General features: G+C 30.3%; 1 protein-coding gene across 1 annotated transcript in view; it reads left to right on the top strand.

The window, feature by feature from the left end:
* wge (winged eye) overlaps positions 1 to 22,395 on the top strand; it is a 162,202-nt gene that overhangs the window by 114,247 nt on the left and 25,560 nt on the right. Inside the window, 10 exon segments of the mRNA XM_067282285.1 lie at positions 2,599 to 3,327; positions 3,329 to 4,068; positions 4,161 to 4,359; positions 10,173 to 10,326; positions 15,221 to 15,271; positions 15,346 to 15,513; positions 18,307 to 18,372; positions 18,459 to 18,556; positions 18,650 to 18,886; positions 21,227 to 21,331. Of these exon segments, the coding sequence (XP_067138386.1) occupies positions 2,599 to 3,327; positions 3,329 to 4,068; positions 4,161 to 4,359; positions 10,173 to 10,326; positions 15,221 to 15,271; positions 15,346 to 15,513; positions 18,307 to 18,372; positions 18,459 to 18,556; positions 18,650 to 18,886; positions 21,227 to 21,331 (2,547 nt within the window).

The raw sequence follows: 22,395 nt of genomic DNA, 5'->3' as shown, positions 1-22,395 counted from the left end.
TATTAAATTTCTCTCATAAACCGAATTAAGCGCAATTTTAACTATTGATTTATTACCAGTTTTTGATATTTTAATCAAACTTTTCAATGGACAATCAGATAGCCCTAATTCATTCTTAATAAAATGGGAGAGCTCATCTGCGAGGTCATTTGTCACAAACGGAAAATTTAAAATTATAATGTTGTTCATCGTTCTCTCATTAATTGACTTATCAATCTGAAACTCAAACATACCTCTCTGGTGTTTGCCCATCTTGACCTCTTGGTTAAGTATATCCATTCTATGAAAAACATTATTTAATTCCTCCTTCAATTCTTTATTTTTCTTCTTCAAAGAAATTACTTCAACTCTAATTGTAGATAAATCAGCATTTAGCTGGGTAAATTTTTCCTGAATCAGGTTGTAAACTGCTTTAATGGTATATTTCGATTCATCTGCATCTTGCTCTTCCACTTCCGAGTCAACACAAAATAATCCTGAATATTCACATCTCTTATTCTCCCTGTTTTTCCTTTTGATAAGGATCCTGTATCTTGTACTGTACTTGAACATCATCTACAAATTCCATTAAATTGTTCCTTTCAATAATTTTCATATTACCTTTGCGGGGTCTTCCACGCCCCCGTTTTTGCATATATTCGCACTTCATCTCCTGAGGGGACGTAGTCAAGGGGCCTGGATTTGGTTCAATTCCAGAGATCATCAATAGGCATCTGATTAGCCCAAAACAAAGTCTTAGTAAACACGAATAAATTATCTGATAAATCATTATATTAATCTTAAGCATAGGAACATTCAAACAGTACTACTGAGCTCTGTCACAAAAGTCACCAACAGCGTTGACAGTTATGCTAACTCCCCATTTATACAGATTCTTAATTGGGGATTCCAACGTCACAGAACAATACAATAGTATACTAAATTACAGCTAGAACAATAGTTTGTTATATCCAAAGTGCACGTACAGTACAGATCCCAATCATGACAATATGAAACCCGAAACCTTAAAACTAATCTTATATACTAAATTAATACTAATGAAAGAAAAGGATAGAAATAAGAGGACAGAAGAAAGAATATATATAATAGGAACAGGAATACTCGGGTCGGTATGTTGAACTATGTGTACAGTTGGGTGGTATACCACAAGTTATTCTCATAAAATTGGCTCGTTGTTGTCTTCTTCAATACTTAGGGTTTCTTCTTCCACTTTTATTTATACTACTCTTAAAACAGGATCTTTTTCCTCGACTATTTCCAATATCTCCGGTCGTTGCTAACGCGACTTGGAGTGTTCTCACCATGTCCATACACTTCGAGATCCGGCAAAAGAATGACCTATCCGTTGTCTTTTTGTTCTCAGGGTCCTGTTCACTTCTTTGTTCCTCACATTTCTTGGAACTGGTCATCCCACCCCAAGAGACAGGGATTAGATAAGGAAGTTCTAGAAGGAAATAGAACAGTAGAACAAAGGGTAGAAGGAAGAACTAAACTAAAATTAATATTTACAAAAATATAGCATACACCACAAAACTTCATACTTGCAGATTTTGTACTCGTTTGTATCCTTGCCCAATTTGCAGAACCTGGTATTATGCAGTTATTGAAGCTACTGGGCATGATTAAAAATTAAGACAGCATAAGCACAATTATTCCAGATATTACAGGTTCTGACAAGTAAAGAATTTTCAGAGTCCTGCCACAAATAAGCTACATATTGATTATTGACCATTTGTGACTTGCCATAACAAGCAAAAATTTAAAAAACTAATAAGTAGGTTTAAAATTAATAAATACAAATGTATTCTGACAGTTTATGAGTTAATTATACTTTCTATTTGCAAAATTTCCTCAACATTAACACAAAATAAGAAAAAAAGCAAATTTTTAAGAAATTTGTGGGATTTCCCTGGATGAGAAGAATTTCCTGGATTAAAAAAACAACTGGGATTTCATTTAAGAAACCCTAGTGTTGCATTGTAGTAACTTAACTAAACAAACAAACATCTTTGTTACATGCTTCTCTAACCTACTCTTCAATCTGGAAGTTTGTGTCATCTCCAGACTACATCTTACAGTTTCTTTGTCTAAGGCTTCTAGAAGTTTTTTGATGTGTTTACTCTAATGTATTGATAATCCAGATTCCCTTAGGACAATGGCATTAACTGCTCATTCATACACAAAGGGATGCTGTGTGAACTGGAGATTACAATAAATATGACCACAAATATGGTCATCTGACTACAAGTTTTAAATTAAGTAATTTGAATAATTCTTCACTTTTTATATGAAAAACAATGCTAGACATTTCATGTAATATAATCAGAATTTAAAACTATCTTACCAGTTTCTTTTTATCAGAAAAATATAAAAGTTCTAATATTTTCTTCACTTGAAGGGGTTTTGTTGAATTTTGATTTTGAAATAGACTTACTAGAATATATGTAATACTATAAATATCCCAAGATATTGTGAATTGAAAATTGATGACTTAAGTTTATATTTAAACTTATTCAAATTTAAAATATTTATAATAAACATTATAATTTAACATTGTAGTAATACTTTGAATAATTCATGTACATTATTTTCTTCCAGATCCAGTCCATTAGGCTACATTCAATGGCTCCAGCAGATAAAACATTTTGTGATATAAATGCAACAGCAAGTCAAGAAAATCACGATACATCTCAGTTTTTATATCATTCTGTAAAACAAGAAAATAAAGATGAAAAGTCTACTGATATTCCATTATTGAATGGATTACCTGTAGCCACAGGTCAACCATTTGCTTATGCTGCATTTTCTTTACATGGTGGTACTATTTCATATTATTTTGAGCCATCTTCGGTAGTTCATTTAGCTCAAACACAAGTAACTGCATCCATTCAGACAGAATCAGGAAAAAGATCTCAAGGAACTTCACCACTTCATTCTGTTACACCATCTCCGCCTCCTAATAATCCATCAGAACATGGCACTCAAGCATCAGGATCTGATGATCCACTTGAAGAAGAAGAAGAAAGTGATGATAGCAGTAGTTCCAATCAAGTTTGTACTCAAACAAAATTGAGCAACAATGCATTAGCTGTAGCAACAGCAACTCAAGTAGATATGAATTCAGATGACGATTACGAGGAGAGAAACGTCGAAACTTCCGATTCTGCATGCCAAACCGAAGCAATTGTAGGTAATGTTAGAGAAGATGGGACAGAAGATGATATTTCTTTACAAAGCCAATTAGATGTTGAAAATAATCCTGAGAGAGAAAAACAGCAATACATTATCTCCCCCAGATTTAAGTACTTTAGAAAAAGCTCCCAAATTATCTGTTGCTAATGAAAATAATTTGAGTCATACAAATATAAATAAATTAACAACAGAAATTTGTCCCAGTGATGTCGAAATATCCTTAGATTCAACACCAGTGTTAACAGCAGAAAGTAAACCCGTTATGGATTTTATCGATCATCACGGATTAGATCTTTTAGTCGACAGCATAGAAGAATTTGCTTGCCGTGAACAAGAAATGAAACAGGAAGACAGGGAATCATCCGAAACCAATAGCTCCAATGACAAAAATGAAACTAAAACAGAAAAAAAAGAAGAAAAAGTAATTTCAGAAAACAATAGTAACTCAACTTCCGAAGACAAAACTTCTTATCCTAGTATAGATCCTTTAAGTGTAGATGGTTTAGGTTTGCTATGTGCTCTTGCCGAACAAAGATTCCTAGAAGAAACAATGAATTCACGTGAAAGCAAAGATAAAAAATATTTAAATCATTTAAATCCATGCAAATCTTCTTTAACATTCAAATCAGTAAAAAAACTTGATATTAATAGTAATGCAGTAGATGAGAGAAAGTCTATTTTAGATTCTGTTTCAGTTTCTTCAATTCAGAAAAAAATGGGTTCGGATCAGAAATTTAGCAAAACTATAAATTTGACAACTAGCGATACAATGGACGCTACCGAATTAGAAATGAGGATACGAATGGCCGAATTGCAACATAAATATAAACAGAAACAGCAAGAACTTTCTCGTTTACGACCAAAAAAACAAAAAGAGTAAGTTTTTAAAATTCTTTCATTCTTTATAACTTTTAAGAAAGTACATGAATATTAAACAAAGTTAATTTAATTATTTTACTCCCCTATAGTATAGATCTTTCTGTGAAAAAATCAGTTGGAAAAGTAAAAGGACAACAGATTTTAACATATTGTAAAGAAAAAATTGCAAAGAAATCTAATGTTGTTGCAATAAATACTCACGAAGTCACTCATCAGAATTTAATTCCAGAGAAACCGAAATGTGAACCAGTAACTGAAAAACAAAATTCTATAGAAAAATCTCAAAAAGTAAGTATTAATCAAAAATGTTCAGATAATCAGGCCTTGGAATCACTCACTTTTCTTTATCTTAAATTTTGGGGTGGGGACGAAAGTAAAGAGCCCAATTGCTATCAGCCCATGGGACATCCTTTCCTCGATGCTGCACTGGGATACAGCATCCAATTCAGTGCATCTCACACTAGCAGGTGCTTGCACCTATTAGTAAGGGATTGGCCAAAGTGAAACAAAAGAGTCTGGTTCAAACCAGGTAACAGATGCCTCCAGCATATGCTGGATGGCAGTACAACTTGCATAGCTAGTATGGTGTGAGAGTTACACCACACCAACAGAACCTGCCAAAGCAGGACAGGTGCCAGCTGCAGTTGGACTTCAAGTCTTCCAGGTAAGGGTGATCACCCCAGCCAGATGGTCGACTGCAGTAAAGACCCACGAGACTTGTGCCTCCCCCTTAACTGGAACTACCATTTTGCTCCAGTAGTCCAGGAGTACCAGCCCAATTCCCATGTTTGACCCCCCTTGAAACAAGATCAAGGCCAACCCAAGTGAGGGCACATCAAGGACGGGAGTTCTGTAGGTGGGAACACTCGCCCACAAGACACCATCCCCAGTCTCCAAGCAGCCCTCAATGCAGATAAAGGAGCCCAGAAGACTTGCCGAGGAGCAGCCAGGTGTGGAAAATTTCCAGGAAATTTCCCTGTGTAGGTAGCCACATGCAGGTACAATACCAGAGTCTAGCCAATTGGCCTCAATCAAGGCAGGGTGAAGCTTCCCAGTCCCTAGAACCTGTGAAACAGACAACTTACAGTCAATCACTTTGTTGGTCTCTTCCATGTGCTTAATTAGGAAGATGTGTAACCAATCAAAAATAATTTTAAAGCCACATGATCTGCCGAATTATCGGACTATTGGACTAGAATTTTCTGGAAGAAAATAGTCGGCTCTGAGCGGGACTCAAAACCGAAACTGTCACTCAGTGTTGTTAGGTTATAGGAAACAAAAATTCCTTTCACGTATGTAAAAAAAATCCTTCATGCACTTAAAAAATCCCTTTCATTACAAATTCAGAAGTCAATGTTGAGTAAAGTTAATTACTGGTGCCTTGTTGTCATTATTAGCCAAAATCTAGTTCTACGGAGATTAAAAATGAGTATTCTAAGCATCCCTACGTTTTTGGCTGCTTTCTAAATCTCTTTGCAGGGGGAACCACTACACCGAGGGATTAATCTCTCGATCTGACCACACTGCTGCCGCTTCTAAATTTAAAATTAATAAGAGATAGTGGCGTAACTTCCCACCTCTAGACAAATTATTTCGTTTCTGACCATTTAATTATCTTTGTTATAGCCCAATAATTGTCTGGTTTTAATTAACAATTGGATTATGGGGCTGTCGTTTACAAAAATATTTTTTTTTTACTCGATTTATCTTTAAATAATTTCATAAACTTGAGTTCAATAGAATAAAGTTATTTGAATGATTTCATAGCATATTGTTAATGTTAAATCACATCTATATATTCCCAAATGCATGTTTAAATTGACTACAAGTATAATTATTCCATGTAGTAAGTATTATTTTCATAAAATGTGTGATTACTTTATTTGTGAAATATCCATTCTTTAATCTCTTCTCTTATGCCGATTATAATTGTTCATTAATTGAGAGAGTAAAAGAGTAAACGAAATTGTAAATTCATATCTATATATATAATTGAGACGAGTTGATGATGATGATAATAAAAATAATCAGCGCAGAGCCCAAACGGTTAGGAGTTGGAAGTTGGATACACAGTTAGGGTACGTCACGAGAACGCACGCTAAAAAGGATTTTTTGAAATTCCTCCCCACAGGGGAGAAGGACAGGATTAAGTCTTAAAACTTCCATCAACAATGGAAGTGTTACGTAACAATGGAAATGTTAAGAGCACAAACGGTTAGGAGTTGAAAGTTGAAATTTGGTATACAGTTAGGGTACCAGATTTAAGTACCAATATGTTAAGTAACAATGATAGTGTTAAGTAACAATGGAGAACAAGAGAAAGCGACGTGCAAGATTTACGGGTGCTGGGGAAAAAAAAGAAAAAAAAAAGGAAAAAGCGTAATATGTTGGAACATACTTGATTTTCAAATTTAAACAGATTAGTTCGATTTTTCTCGACCTTTCTTCTTTATGATATTCAATGAAAATCGAAGGATATAATCAGAACACATCGTGAAAATCAAACAATATTAGAACATTCGATTTTCAAATTCGATCTTTCTTTAGAAAAACTTAGTTCGTTGATGAAATTACTCTTTCTTTTGTGACTATAACGTAATAATCTTAATCTTTGCTATTGTTACTTTTGCCCGAGCAACGCCGGGCCTATCTGCTAGTTTATATATAAAATTTACCAAATAAAAGATTCGAAGTATTGTAAAAAGTACAACACACGATTGCTTGCGGGAAAAAGTTTCACACGCAATGAACAGTTTCTGATCATGATAGATATCCCAATGTAGTGGAATCATCAATACTGAAATCAGCATTGACCCTCCTCTCTCTAAAGGCCGGATGGCCGAGCGGTCAAGGTGGCAGCCTACCACTCTGGGGGACCCGGGTTCGAATCCCGACGGGTCAAAAAATCCCCAGGAATTTTTCGGGGGGTGGTCCGTCCGGATATGTTGGGCCCCGTCTCTCACCACCCAGTCCAGTCGCCCCATTGTGGGCCTGGCCAAACCCATAATGGCTTGCAAAAGAGGCCCTCTTAGTGCCCACAGGGCGGAAAGAGTTAAAAAAAACCCTCCTCTCTCATGGCAATGCTGATGTGGAACAGGAATTTTCAATTTCACACCTGGCACTTCCTCCTCATAGAGCATCAATGTCAGAAAGAATGCTTAAACCAGAAAAAAAACTTGAAAAAAGTGAAATACTTGTGACAGGCCAAGTTTTGTTTGCAGCAGCAAACAAAAAACTGAAGAAGGCCATTAACATGAATAAAGTACAGGCAGTACAGTACATGTGATGCTTGTTAGTGTTAAAAGTGTTCAAAAGCAAGAGGAAGCAAAAAAGGAAGCTGAAAACATCCAGAATAATCTAAATAAAACGACGTCATCTTTCATGACTGATTATTTACAGAGGCCAAAGACTTTTTAAGTATTCATGGTTTACTGAAAGACAGTAGCCCCTTGTCATATCGCACTTGTCAGGAGACAAAAGAAAAAGCACGATATAACCGAGTAATAAAAATTCTGGGCTTATACTAAATAGATTATACAGTAAGACCCCGCTTAACGCGGGGGATGCGTTCCTAGACAACAAAGCGCTAAGTGAAACAGCGTTAAACGAGACCATTTTAACAGAGTAGATAGGGATAGGGGAACACGCAACCAAAAAGTAAGCAATTTTACTATAATTTTAAGTTAGTTTTATATAAATTTTTGAATAATAATGTATGTTAAATAATGCATAAACATATGCGCACAGAAATGTAAAGTTAATTTTTTGCAACGAAGGTCCTGGCTCTTCTGAAATTCTTGTTTTTTGCGGTGAAGTTGTGTTGTTTCATTGGTCGCTTTCTTTTTCTTTCCTTAAGCAAATATCGGCAGCAGAAGATTGCATCCAAAATGCCTCGTTTTGCTTTGGCACTCTTATCAAAATCTGGATCATTCGCTACAGTTTGATCAACGATTTCTGTTATCGTTACCAACCTTTTACTAAAAAAACTGTAGAGAAATTTTTTGGGTTCTTCGTCTTCAGAATCTCTATTTTCCAGTTCTACACGAATTCCTTGTTCTGCCAGTTCTTGAAAGTCATCATTGGTAAGGCTCTTAGCAGAAACCTGCAGTACCTACCCAATATCCTGCTCGTCTACATCTCCTGTATCGATTAGGTTGACAAAATTGTCAACTTAATTGATACAGGACATATCATACAGTGACAGGCTCTTCTCAATGGGAATTCTTGGATACCTCCAGCCATAACTTCTTCCACATTTCGTTCATGCATTTCTCAGTTAATTTTTGCCAAGCGAAGTTGATATTTACTATGGTAACCATGATGTTACATTTTTTCCAAAATTGCATAAAACAAACATACATTTAAGGGAAATACAGCGCTACGACGAATTGCCACCTTTAGCTGATTGGTTCGTGTTTGGGAATAATCGTATTATATATGAATCGTTGACATACCACGTTATTTTGAATCAGCGTAAATTTTGAGCATTTTTTAGGCATCAAACAGACCGCGCTATATTGAATCAGCATTAATCGGGGTCTTACTGTACAGTACATGCTACGGAATCTCTATCCTCTGTTCTTTCATCGGCAAGTGTTCCTGATATAAAATAAGCTTAGTTATTTCAATACTGAACTTTATTCATATTTATTGACATATGCGTAAACTCGATACCACAAACGCCGATTTAGCATTATTGTTTCTTTAACAATGACATTTAAAGACAAATATTGTTGATATGAAAACAAAATATCAGTTGCGATTTTATTATACAGGACTATATTTCACAATAAATCGCTTATTAAAAATTGGTGTAATTTATATTTTTCAATAAAAATTATAAATGCAGTAATTGAAAATTTTAAAAAATAAATATGGAACATATAATGGAACATCAAAACTTATAAAATTAAAGTAAAAATTCTTTAAAAAGCAAGTTATTACCATATAAAAATTTTAGAACTTTTCGTTTGGAATTAAAGAAATCTTTTCCTTGCACTTTAAGCAGTGAATTCAGAATATCACATCTTTATGTGAATTGACAGTATTGCATTAATTTACATAAAGGTGTGAAATTTGGAATTCAAGGAAACTTGTAAATGAAGAAGATGGTACTTAAAAGTAATAAATAAATAATTTTTAATATCAAAAGGAAACAAATGGTAATTGATCTGTCCACCTGTTTTGCATATTTAGATCTTTAATGTTATTGTTTCAGTGGCAGTTTCTAGAGCAATGGTAGAAATAAAATACCGTATTTCGTTGCAAATAGAAATTCAGTGGCAATTGACAATTTAAAATTTATTGACTCCAGTGCTTTTAAAATTTGGAGGACCAAAATAGCACGATATATCCGAATCCTCGATATAACGAGTGGCTACCGCATTACAGTATATACAGAAATTTTAAAAATATGTTTAATCATAACAGAATAAAAGGAAAGGGAGAAAAAAAACTTTTACGGTTAATGTTACCTTAGGTGCCAAGATGACGGCTCGTCTCTGTTTCCTGCAAGAAAACAGTGGGATGCACGTTCTAACCTAAGCTAACCTATTCTGATAATTTGGTTGCTAATAATTATGGTTAATTTATTAGAATAGGTTAGGTTAGAACATGCGTCCCACTGTTTCCTTGCTGGAATCAGAGCCAGCCGCCATCTTGGCACCTAAAGTAACATTGACCACTTTTACTACTATTTTCTGAGTTTTCCTTTCATGTTTTCACTTTGTTTTGTCCCTATTGCACTCACTTTTTCTGTATTTCAATTCACTTTTCTCACTTTTTGAGAAGGAAAATGGCACTCCCAGGTCTGTAATAATTAAGTTATAGGAAACATTTTACTTTATTTATTATTATTTTACAAATTACAAGTTAAATAAAAAATATTGAATTAAATATTTACAAGTTATTAATTTAAGAGTAATATTATATTTAAATAAAGAAAATGATTTTTGCTAGTAAACTGAAATGTTAGTCAAGTATTTCATTTCATAATTGTAATTCACATTTCATGTCAATTAATTGCTTGTTTATAATATTTTATAAATTATTGTTAATGAACATAATTAAATTAAAATATTTCAAATAATTTTTAATTTTAGTTAGAAGAAACAAGCACCACAGATAATAGTCTAAAACAAGCAATAGTTCCAAATTCAAAAGAGAAAAATAAAATTTTATTACCTAAAATATGCACAGAAGTCAAAACTTCCAGCAGTTATCATGCCGAAGTTTTAACACCAACTATTGCAAAAGGTAACATATTAAAAAAGTTTTAGTTTATAAAAAAAAATGTAATATATTAAAATTAAATGTAAGCAGGTATTATATTATATAATAAACTGTTTAATTTTGATATAAATAGAATATTCCCATTTCATATTCTTTTGAAATAAAATACTAAATACAGACAGATTCAGGTATTTTTAAAATGAAAGTAAGAACAGTAACAACCAAATACAAAAATTATTTATCTAAAAATCTTCCAGTTAATTGGAAAGCGAAATATTTCTTTTAGATATAAAGGAATCTATGTAATAAATACAATATTTCTTATTATACAAATGTATTTTTGTCACAGACTGCAAATACATCTTGAATTTTCAGGGTCTAACAGTGGCTAATTGGATAAAACACTGAACAATGGTAGTTATCCTAGGTTTGTGCTTGACCAACAAACTGGCAACATGGAATTTCTGGATTTATTTCTCACATGTCTGATATCTAAATAAGAATCAGTTTTTCATAGATAACTGATCCTTGAAGGCATTTTCCTTAATTGACATATTGAATTCCCTTATTCCATACAGCAGCAGAAACAACTTTCAGACAGAGATAGGATTAGTTATTTACTGTAGCATATATCAATGCAATACATAAAAGTTACAATCTAGGATATACAAAATAAAGCAAGAATTTCAGCAATTTGCATTTTGTGCTTTCATGTTGTATAAAAATTTTGCACAGTGACTTGTTTCTTGAGAATTTATGCTACAATTTTAAATAAAATTAAAAATACAAAAAATTACAGAAAATGCCTTTTAATGGACAAGCTTATTAATGATAAGTGCATACAATATAATATCAGATAATATAGTATATCAAGTTGCAAAAGTCATTCATTAAAAAATAATCATAAACTATATACTCTGCTCTAGACAAAATTTATTATATTCCAAGGCTGTGCACAAGGGATTTTGGGGATTTAATCCACATTTAGAAATAAATAAAAAATTGAAATTAAAAAATAATGTATTTATTTTGTACCTGTTCAGGGGACCTATTCTGAGTAGTATCATTAGCTAACAAATATGATAAAACCAATTTAATAAAAAGTAAAAAAACATTACAGATGGATACTAGTCCAATCTTCACTGCTTGCCATGTCCAATCACCAGGAACAACTATTTCCATTGCAGAGACAACCTTTCTTTGAGTCTATGCCTCTGCACAAATATGCAAAACAGTTTAAAATGTCCACAGGATGACAATCCCAACACAATTAAAAATATAATATTTCTTTGTAAAAAGGGCTGGCAGAATTACAATTTAATAAAAAGTAAAAAAGAAAAAAAAAACATTACAGATGGATACTAGTCCAATCTTCACTGCTTGCCATGTCCAATCACCAGGAACAACTATTTCCATTGCAGAGACAACCTTTCTTTGAGGCTATGCACAAATATGCAAAACAGTTTAAAATGTCCATTGCAGAGACAATCCTCTGCACAAATATGCAAAACAGTTTAAAATGTCCACAGGTGACAATCCCAACACAATTAAAAATATGCAAAACAGTTTAACTAGTATCCATCTGTAATGTTTTTTTACTTTTTATTAAATTGTAATTCTGCCAGCCCTTTTTACAAAAAAAAAAAAAAAAAACGATAAAAACCAGTTTCTATCGAAACCACATGATTTGTGTTTAATCAACTATGATAATGCTATTCCGAGCTGTACGTTTCATTTTCGGTGCCGATAGCCACGTGCTATAACTAAGCTTCTGTTATCGGTCACTCTGGAGCTGCCGTTAGGAACATAACCAAAGTGAAAACAACATGGCATCTTTTGGTGTAAGAATGATTTTACTTCACGAGCAATTGGAGAGAGAGTTAATAAACTATGTTGTTGTATTGCTTAAAAATAATTACCTTAACTGTTTATGATTATTGGATGAATAATGTAATTGCTTTCTTGTTAAAATTTAAAGTAAGTAGCTATAGCATGAACATTATTTCTGAAATAGGTTTCATTTGCAAATGTATAAATTAAAATGATAGCTTTGAATATAAATATATGACTATCAGTTACTTTTTGCCATCTTTCTGGATGTTTTTGTGAGCCGACTCCATCGGAATTCAGACAGTCGGCTATTTCTTGCCACAATTTCTGGCGATCTTTTATGGTAAAGGAAGCATCTAACTTCCCTGACATTAATTTAGGGTTGTCTTCCATAAAATTAATGAGCATCTCGAACTGGCGACTTGTAGTTCGCTGGCTTCGTTGTCCTTTCTTCAACATTTTAAAACAAAACTATTTCATCAGCGCTGATACATGACAATGCTAAAACCACGTGCTTCGCTTAGAAAAGGGCAAGTTGAGATTACGTGACAAAAATACAATGTTAACTAAACTGTGATTGGTTAAAGCGTAACAGCTATCGATAGCATGGAACCCAGACGCATCTCGACCGACTACCTGTAGCGAAACTCACTTAATGTGGAGCACAGAATAGCAATTTGTCTAAGGTTCGTTAACTATCTTTCGCTAAGGGAATTTATTGAATATCCCGAGTATCGCTCTCGTTGAGTTATCGGAAGAGCTCAGAATAGATTCCCAGTTCCTTCCTCGTCTTCTTTATTGTGTTACTCTATATACTGTGAATCACGCGAATACAGTACACAAAGAAACTGGAATTTTTAAAATCAGAATCTTTAATTCGCATACCTGGATATGGGAAGTTTTGTGGGATGCCAGCTATAATATCTCTATCACCGACACATATATATTAGTATAGTGCCCAACAATATAAAGAGAATACCGACATAAGTTTTAAACCTCGTGACAATTCTTTCTTTACAAAAATAACTAGTCTATTAGGGGTAATTAAAATATATGTACATCTTACTGCTAAACTTATAACTAATTATAATAAAGGTAGGATGATAGATAAATTTAGAACAATAAAGTAAAGGATAGAAAGAAAAAAGAAAGGGGTACCCAAATATTTCGGCGCTATTACAGTGTGGTACATATAACGTTGGACAGATCTCTTCTTAATTACGAAAAATGTCAATATCTTCGCTAAAACGTAAATTTCTCTTTGTCGTCTCCACATGGTCCCAAAAACATGGTGGAGAGCTACCTTTTGTCCGTCTTTCCTTGTCCAGTCCTCGCCAAAGAATGACCACTTTGTCTTCGTTCTACCCTGAGGGCCACATACCGTCCCATTGTCCTCAAGAGACCACCTGCTGTTGCTCCGTTAAGCACTGGTTGGGAGAGAATTCCAGGAAGATAATAGGAATAGGAAGAAGAAAGGAAAATATAAATTCTAATATAAAATAAAATACAACTGAACAGTACAATAATGGCATTTAGCCACAATACCTATATTATAAAAATTAATAAACTGCATTATAAAAAATGTTTTTTAAAAGCCTATCCTTTTAAAAATACTCTGCATGGACTGCTACATGCTTCATTATTTTATTCTAAAATCAATTTGATCAATTTGAAATTATTTTCATAGACCTAACAAGCCAGATGTTCAGTGGCGTGCTGTCTGTGGAAGCTGTGGAAGCACTGCTTCCGTTGTATTTTCTAAAATATAAATACATTTTGTGCAATTATTTTCATATTTTAATGTACTTTGAATTAATTTAAATTAATATCTTATTATAACTGCATTATGTATTTCGTTACAAATTTCTATACACGTGAAAAACAATGATAAGATTGCTATTGTATACTTGAATATAAATTCGTATGTGCATATTCCCAATGGAATCACTGTATTGTCGAATACGAGACAGCTCCCATGGCAAAAATATTCCAATTGTGTAAAGCAGCCACATTACGGGCATTCACACTTGTGCTTTACCTCACACGGTTTAGCTCGTGAATGCTACACACCAAAATATCATATAATGCTTCCAATGATTCTATCCAGGGCTGGCACAGCTTCCCTATCATCAAATGTCACCGCAGATGTTATGTTGATTGATTAAAAGTGCATAAAATAACATACTTCATTGTCAGAATAATTATAAAAATTTATAGATTGTACTCACTACAAAGATTGCTAAATATACAGTGCCGAAGTTTTTCCATTACTGGTATTGTTTTCAGGATATAATACAGTAGAGAACTAGAAATATTTAAAAATGTATGCACTTAGTTTATAGATTATCAGATAGAAACTAAATACAAAAATCTAGCAACGTGTTGCTTAACTTTCTCGGCAATATTTAAAATTTCGGTAGTGCCATCTGTTATGATATTTTATTTTAAAAACTTTTTATATTTTTAATTATTATAAAATGGCATAAATTTTAATTTGGGGTAGGAATGGTTTTTATAAAAAATTGTAAATGCTAATAACAAGGAAAATTGTCATTAAGTCCAACCATACTTGATATACAACCTACAACTCCCCTTTATCTCCTCACCCCATTGATCTTTAGCTACCAAAATTTAACAGCATCAATCCTCTTATTTCACAAACCTCCATGCAAAATATCAGAAATTTTTGACAAAAGGACAGGAGTTATTAAGCTTCAAAGAGATGAATCATCTCCCACATATACACACTAACATCCACACATACATAAAAACCCCCAAATGTTTTTGCATTTCTGAGTCCAAATGTGTAAAAATCCGAGGAGTCATTTTTTGACCAATCTCCGTACTTTTCCCTCTGTTATATATAACAGAATCTGGGAAAGTGACAGTTTTTAAACATTTGCAATATACTAAAAAACTTTTTAAATTTAGTCACTTTACAATGACTTTTTCAGGATCTCAGTAAATTAGTATTTTTTTTTTTGTATTGACAAAATAATTATAAATAGGTATCCTATATTATTTTAAAAATTATAATAATAAAGCTTAAATTTTCTTTATATAATAATAATAATAATGTTTTTATTAGGCATTTCTAAATCGGAGACAATTAATGAATCTGTTGAAAACATAAAGCAATGTAAGTTGAGAAAATTGTAAGCACTTTTTTAATTATTATAAAAAAAATGTTTAAATAATATTTCATAATTTTAGCTTCTGTAGTATCTTTGCCATTATCTCATGAAAAAATTAAAACTAATACTACTGCTACTACAACTACTACTATCACTACTGCTATTACATCTGCTACTACTACTACATCACTGGTAAAAAGCAATTTAGATAAAAAGAAAGTTCCACAAGTTAGTCAGTCTGCAAAAGGTAAATATCATAAAACATTATATTTACACATTATGTTGAGAAATCTTGTATATGAATAGTTATTATTTTACTTAAGATAAATGTATTTATGTTATACAAAAAATACTTCGAAAACTTTTAATATGCAGTTAAAATTATCACAAACAATCTAACGTTTTCGGTCAACTTTATTGACCTTCCTTGGGATCGAACAAGAATCGTTATTTCGAAAAAATTCTATTGCCAAAAAATAAAATTTAGAACGTTTTAAAAAACCAAAGCCACGCAATCTCAGTTTGCTCTTTTATAGAGGAAGGTCAATTAAGTTGAATGAGAACGTTAGATTGTTTGTGATAATTTTAACTGCATATTAAAGGTTTTCAAAGTATTTTTTGTGTTTTATATTAAGTGCAGTTGGAGTGGTAGTATTTATGTTATATTTTATATTTTTAATTGTGTATGACTTTTCTAAAATCTAAGAGTAAATATATGTCTTTATGATATATTTTGTATTTTTTGATTGCTATTTATAAAGTAATTTTCTATTATCACATTCTGGAAAACTATACATTTTCTGATCAGATATAAATCTCCCTATTCTTTCTTTTTCTTGTTGTTTAGTTTTATTTTTTATGTAATAGAGTACGACATCATAACTACTAAAAATTCAATTTTATTATATCTTTTGTAATAATCATTGCATTTCTAATATATATACATAGTGATTATTATTAGCAAAGTTTTTAGCATATAAAATTACTTTTAAATTAACATCATAATGGTTGTGGCATCATACTCTAAAATTCTAGGCCAAAACATTGTAACATATCCTTTCATTATGATTATTGTTGCTATTGTGCTTATTGATCATATATGCTTAATGAAATATTAAAACCTTATACCAGATATCTTAATTAAATTAAATTAATTATTTATCAATTATATATTCACTTTAATTAAAACATCTTATTATGTACTAGATATTACTAAAATCATCACCACCAATATATTGTACTTGGCAAATTGAATATAAAATTACATTAATAGGACTTGATACAATGTGTATTCTCAAGGTTTGATTTCACAGTAAATTTCACAAGTCATGTTTCTATTTAATGAATGAGAATAAATTATAAGCAAGTTATATTATTACAAATTTACATCATCTTTTGATTTATGCTACTTAATACATTATATATTGAATAATTTTTTTTATTTTTGAAAACAATTAAAAGTTAGCTACTGTTGTTATTTTATTTTATGAAAAAATTAAGTATTTATTATTATAAGATCAAATACAACCTCTTCAACCTTCAGATTTCCGGTACAAAACGACGAAAGTTAATGAACTAATGTTTTCAATTCTCCACCGGGATCTTCATCGGGTTCATTGACGCTTGCAAAATGGAATGCGATGAATATAGAATAAACTGAAAGTCGTATTATTTCAGCTTAAAAATTTTTCCCTGAAAGGAGTTAGCAATAGTCATCCTGGTCATCTATCTAACAGGAAAAGCATTATGTACGAGGGCAAGATACTACTAATCTGTAGTGGAGAGCATATATTTTAAATTATTTATTTATTTATTATTATGATTATTTTTATTTTTTTCACTCTTTACGTTCGGAACTTGACTGTAAGTGATTTTGTAGACTAAAAGAAGTACTTAATGTTTTGTACTTATACACATTCTATTATGCAATGGATGATTAAAAATGTGCTGAATTTTAAAAAATAAGCCAAGGCTGCCTACAGACTTTTTTTTGAAATACTCAAAAGTACTCTCATTTATTGAAAAAATATAATATAGTATTTTACTGCATTAGAATAATGTTTTTAAATTTCAAAATATACCTTTTAAAGCCTACAAGAGTAAGTCTAAGTACTGTTTTACACGTATCAGATAATTTAAAGAATATTATTTTTTAATAATTAGTTATTTAATTTTGCCTGCATTTTTTGAACCCTTAATTACATCGTTTTTTCTTTTGCAATATAACTATAGAAATTGCTTTAGTGTTGTTTCGCACAAAAGATAATCAAATTTAAATTTAAAAAAATTTTTTTTAATTTAAATTTTAATTTTAAACAAGTTAACATTAATTGAACTATTTGGCTACCTAATATGTTTAAATATAATACATTCAAATAATATATATTAAATCAGTAATATATTAAAACATATTTCTAGATATATTTTTACAAAACAATATAAAGAGAAGACCATATACATTATTATTATTGTATTCATAATAAATTTTATTTCACTTATTGTATATCTTGTACATAATTGCATAATTAATAAGTCTAAATATCATTACTTATTAGCATATTTGTTATATATTTTGTAACAAAATATTTTAGAATTTACAAAAAATTCACAAAATAAAGAGTCTAATTATCTGTTTTTGTTCTATTATTGATGTTGGTGATGGATGCTATAGTTTTATTTAGTTCCGTTGCCGACGAAAGCATTTCATTTTCCTTGACAGTTTCGAACAATATCAAAAATATTTCAAATTAAAATTATTCTCTGTAATCTTCTTTCTGTAATCATAGACTGATCTAGTTTAATATTTCTTCTTTTAATTTTCAAATATTCAAGCTCTATTAAAAACATAAATATTAGTCTAAGCATGTAAATTAAATATTATTTTTATAATTTGATATTTGACTTTAAGACTGATTATTGTGCTGGTTATTTTCATAAAAAGCTTTTTTTTAATTGAGATAATTTTTAAAATTACATTATTTTTTGAAATTGTTTCTTTATTCCTTTTCTTAATATAAAATTTATTATTACGTTATTGCAGATGATGATAAAAATGAAGAAGTTCCGAAATTACTTAAAACAGAAAATACTGCAGAAACAGTCATAGGTAAAAAACTAAGTTGTATATATTATGCACAAAATGTATATTTTTAAAAACTACGACATACTTTAATTTTAATTTATTCTTGATAGAATCAACAACATCCGAAAAATCTTCCAAGGAAAATAGTTACAAGACAGGCAATACAGAAACAGTAAAAATAAATAAAGAAAAACAAAATATTACAAAAGTATTGTCAAATTGATTATTATTTGCTATTATCAAAATTTAAATTTCAGATTTTAGTTTAAAATTGAATTTTTTAAATTTTTTTTGTATTAAGGACAAACCAGGAAAGAAAGTTCCATTTTTTGATGAAGCAGTATGGTCCATTAGAAGAAGTGAAAGAATTTTTCTTCATGAAGCTGGTGTGGTAAAGTCAACATACGAAAACAGTTCTTCTTGTTCAAGTAAAAACAAACGCACTATATCAACTTTAACCACAAAACTAGCTGAAAAGTCATCATTATCGTCAACTCTTTCCTTATCTGCCTTGTCCAAATCTGATAATGTTGTAAAGGTATTAGAAATATATAATTATAAAAAAAATAATTTTAGAAAATGAAATTTTTTTTTACAATGTTTGTAGAGAATCAAAATATGTGAAATATTTTGATTCACTCTACAGACATTATGAATACACTTGACTGTAAGAGCAATAAATATAGGAAAATTGATTATATATATATATATACAGTCAACTTGCATAAATACAAATTGCTAGGAGAACAGAGCCAGTTTGCTTTATTGAAAGTTCATATTAACAGTTTTCAGGGTCCAGGTATAATTTATGGAGTTAAGGATTAATAGATGAAATTTCTAAATTATAATATTTTGAATTAGTTTACTAATTGAAGTTGACCAAAATAAAATATATTTACAAAAATCTATTCTACTTAAAATAGCGCTTATCACTTTGCTTTTTACACTTTTTGACATGAAATAATAAAATCATTATTGGAAATAGGCTTATTTCTTGGGGGTTGTGAAGGTAATTTACAGTTCAGTTTAACAAATTTTGGTTAAACTTTTGTTTGCTTTATCATATGAAAATTAATATCCTGACAATGATGTTTCGCCAGGGTAATGTCAAAATTCACTTTAATGCTAGAATTCACTTTATCCATGTTTGCTTTAAGGTGAGTTGACTGTATGTGTATTAACAATTACTATTATTACACTTATAAATGTTTGTAATATTAACATTTTACAATGTTTTGAAACAAATTTTTTATTTTATAATAAATTATGAAAAAATGTGAGAAATAAAAGAAAATGATATAATTTTTATTTAATCAACACAGCCCAGAAAAAGTTTTTAAATGCAGTTTATTAATTTACAAATTTTTCCTGTGGAGGAAATGAGTAATTATTTTGTTTAATTCAAGTCAACATAAAATATCATCCATTAATTAGTGTTGAAAATAGTTTTCAAATAAAGACAGATTTACTTTTAAGTTTTTTTGAAAGCTCTGTTTAGTTTTGTTTTGATTTTTAAGAAAAATTAAAACCATGGTTCAGTAAATGAAGCCGTCTTATTCTTACTGTAAGTGCATAACCATGTAATAGATAACAATATAACAAGTGACTGAACTGATTGGAAACAGTAAACGACATTCCAACTTCACTTTTAAAATGTGGTTTACCTGCATTTTGGTGAATTTTTCTAATTGATGTCTAAAGTCTTAGTCAAGACATTGCTTCATTTTATTGTAACATTTTTACATCTATTATCATAATACTTTTTTTTATTCTACAAATTTCTCCAGGACTGTTTTAATTTTTTCTGAATTTTGTTCATGCAGTTGGACATATTCTGCACCTCTGGTAACCAGTTTCTTTGCCAGAGCCATAGTCAACCTTCCATTTTTGAATTTTACAAATATTCAGTCATTCTATCACCAATTAATAATTTTTCTTAAAAATATTTATTTAACTCATGTTTCAAATTATTTGATAAAATATCATTAGAAAATTAACAGTCAATAAGAGAAATTTAGAACTTTTTGACGAGACTACGTCTTGTCTCTAAAATCGCACTGCTGTCAACGGCTGCACACCTTAGAGTTATGAAGGAGTACATGTCAGGAGTTGCAATTTGGCACAGAATATTTGGTGCCCAAATCACGTGCACATAAAATAAACCAGACTTGTAGGTACTCAGGGGACCGAGACTGGGTCAAAATAAAATACAAAATGCTGAGACTGTTTCTACAAATAGGTGCGAGTGTGAGATTTGCGCATGCGTTGCTCGTGCTCTCCAAGACATAGTCTCGTCCCAAGAATGGCTTTGCCATTTTACTTGTTATTTTTAATTTTAGTATTAATAAAATTTATAAGTTTATCTTTTAATTTGGTTATATTTATTAAAAATATTGATATAACTGAAGTTTTGGAAAAGACTTTCTATGCATTATTTTTAAACTTTATCATTGATTATCTGAATTACAGTATTATTATATTATTTAAACAGAAATTTTCTGGATATTCTATTTATTAGTATTAAATGTACATAGAGGTATTAAAATTAGTGAGTTATGCTAAACAATTACAGTGAAAACTAGTATAATATATAGCAAGATAATTATTATACTATTCAATAATATTTTTGTCAAAATAAGCAGAAAATATGAAAACTTTGTAAAAGACTGCAAATTTTAAATATAAGATAAATACATAAAAATTGTAGAATACTTTGTGTTATTTAAAATTTTTATTTAAACAAATAATTTCATGTCAAAATTTCAGTTATTGCAATTGCGTAATAATAATAATAACAATAACAGAAAAAAGTCAGTAATTTTTCATTTTTTGTTATGACTATTTATAACTATTTATTGGTTTATAATATTTTTCCTAGGCAAAATTAAATCATAAGACTTCTGATTCTGTTCTGAAAACTAAAAGGAAAATTCCTATTAAAAAATCAAATGAGTTAGCAGTTAAAAAGACATCTAAAGTGCAGGCAAGTATAATTTATAATGATTTTTTTTTTATAATGTTTTGTTTTATTGGAAATTTTAAGATAACTGTGATGATTGTCTTTATATATTTTATAAGTACAAAATAAAAACAAAATCTATATATGTTCAATGTTTTAATGGATACATTTCTAACAAAATATTTAATTTTTATTTTCAGTGTTACTTAAAAATAAAATTAAATATTTTAAATTAGAATGTACATTTAAAAATGCTTATTCATATAAATTGAAGCTCATTAGAATGATGTAGTAGAAATAGATTCTAATAATTTGATAAGTTCAAGTTAATGCAAAATAATATTTAAAAAACTTCTTGTTGAAATGTCTCACATGAAATCATTGTATCACTATATCTTGAATATTGGTAATTAATAATTGAATGTGAGAATTATTCTTGAATCACCAATAAATCTTCCGTATAAACAAATCTTACTTAATTTATTGGCTTTTGATTTAAGTAATAATACCATGTTGTTTGAAAAATATTGTGGTAAATAGATTTATAGTGTTCATTACGTGCATGAGATAAATTAACACTAATTTGATATAAATATATTATCATTCTGCAACAAACTTATTTTACAAAATATGATAAATTTTCTGGTATCAAGCACTTTTGAGGCACATGCAATGATTGTTTGTAATGCAAGAACAGTACTTAAGCACATTAAACAAAAATAATAAATAAGATGAGAGAAGGGAGAAAGATAAAATAGACTAATAAAGGAAAAATAAGAATAAAGGAAAATTTATTTGTTGGCTAGTCAGCTTTCATTGCTTCACCTTGATCTACCCATGACTTTTGTTATTCACAAATAGGACCCTGCTTTTGTTGTAAATTTTCTTCAGGAGTGAATTTGAATGCACTTGAGCTCAAGAAAAAAATCCAAAATTAATCACAAAAGTTCTTATCTGACTAATCTAGTAGTCTCTGATTTACCAGTCAATTTATATGAAAACATATTTTTATTTCTTTTTCTTCAGAAGTATCCAAAAAGTCTAAAAAAAACCAAAAATGTTTGTTGTTTGTCTTGCCACGGTTTCAA

Source organism: Centruroides vittatus, unplaced genomic scaffold (genome assembly GCF_030686945.1).
Source record: "Centruroides vittatus isolate TY-2023 unplaced genomic scaffold, ASM3068694v2 contig_950, whole genome shotgun sequence".
NCBI lineage: Eukaryota > Metazoa > Arthropoda > Arachnida > Scorpiones > Buthidae > Centruroides > Centruroides vittatus.
Note: the sequence above shows the minus strand (reverse complement) of the source record. Positions and strands in the feature narration are given on the sequence as shown.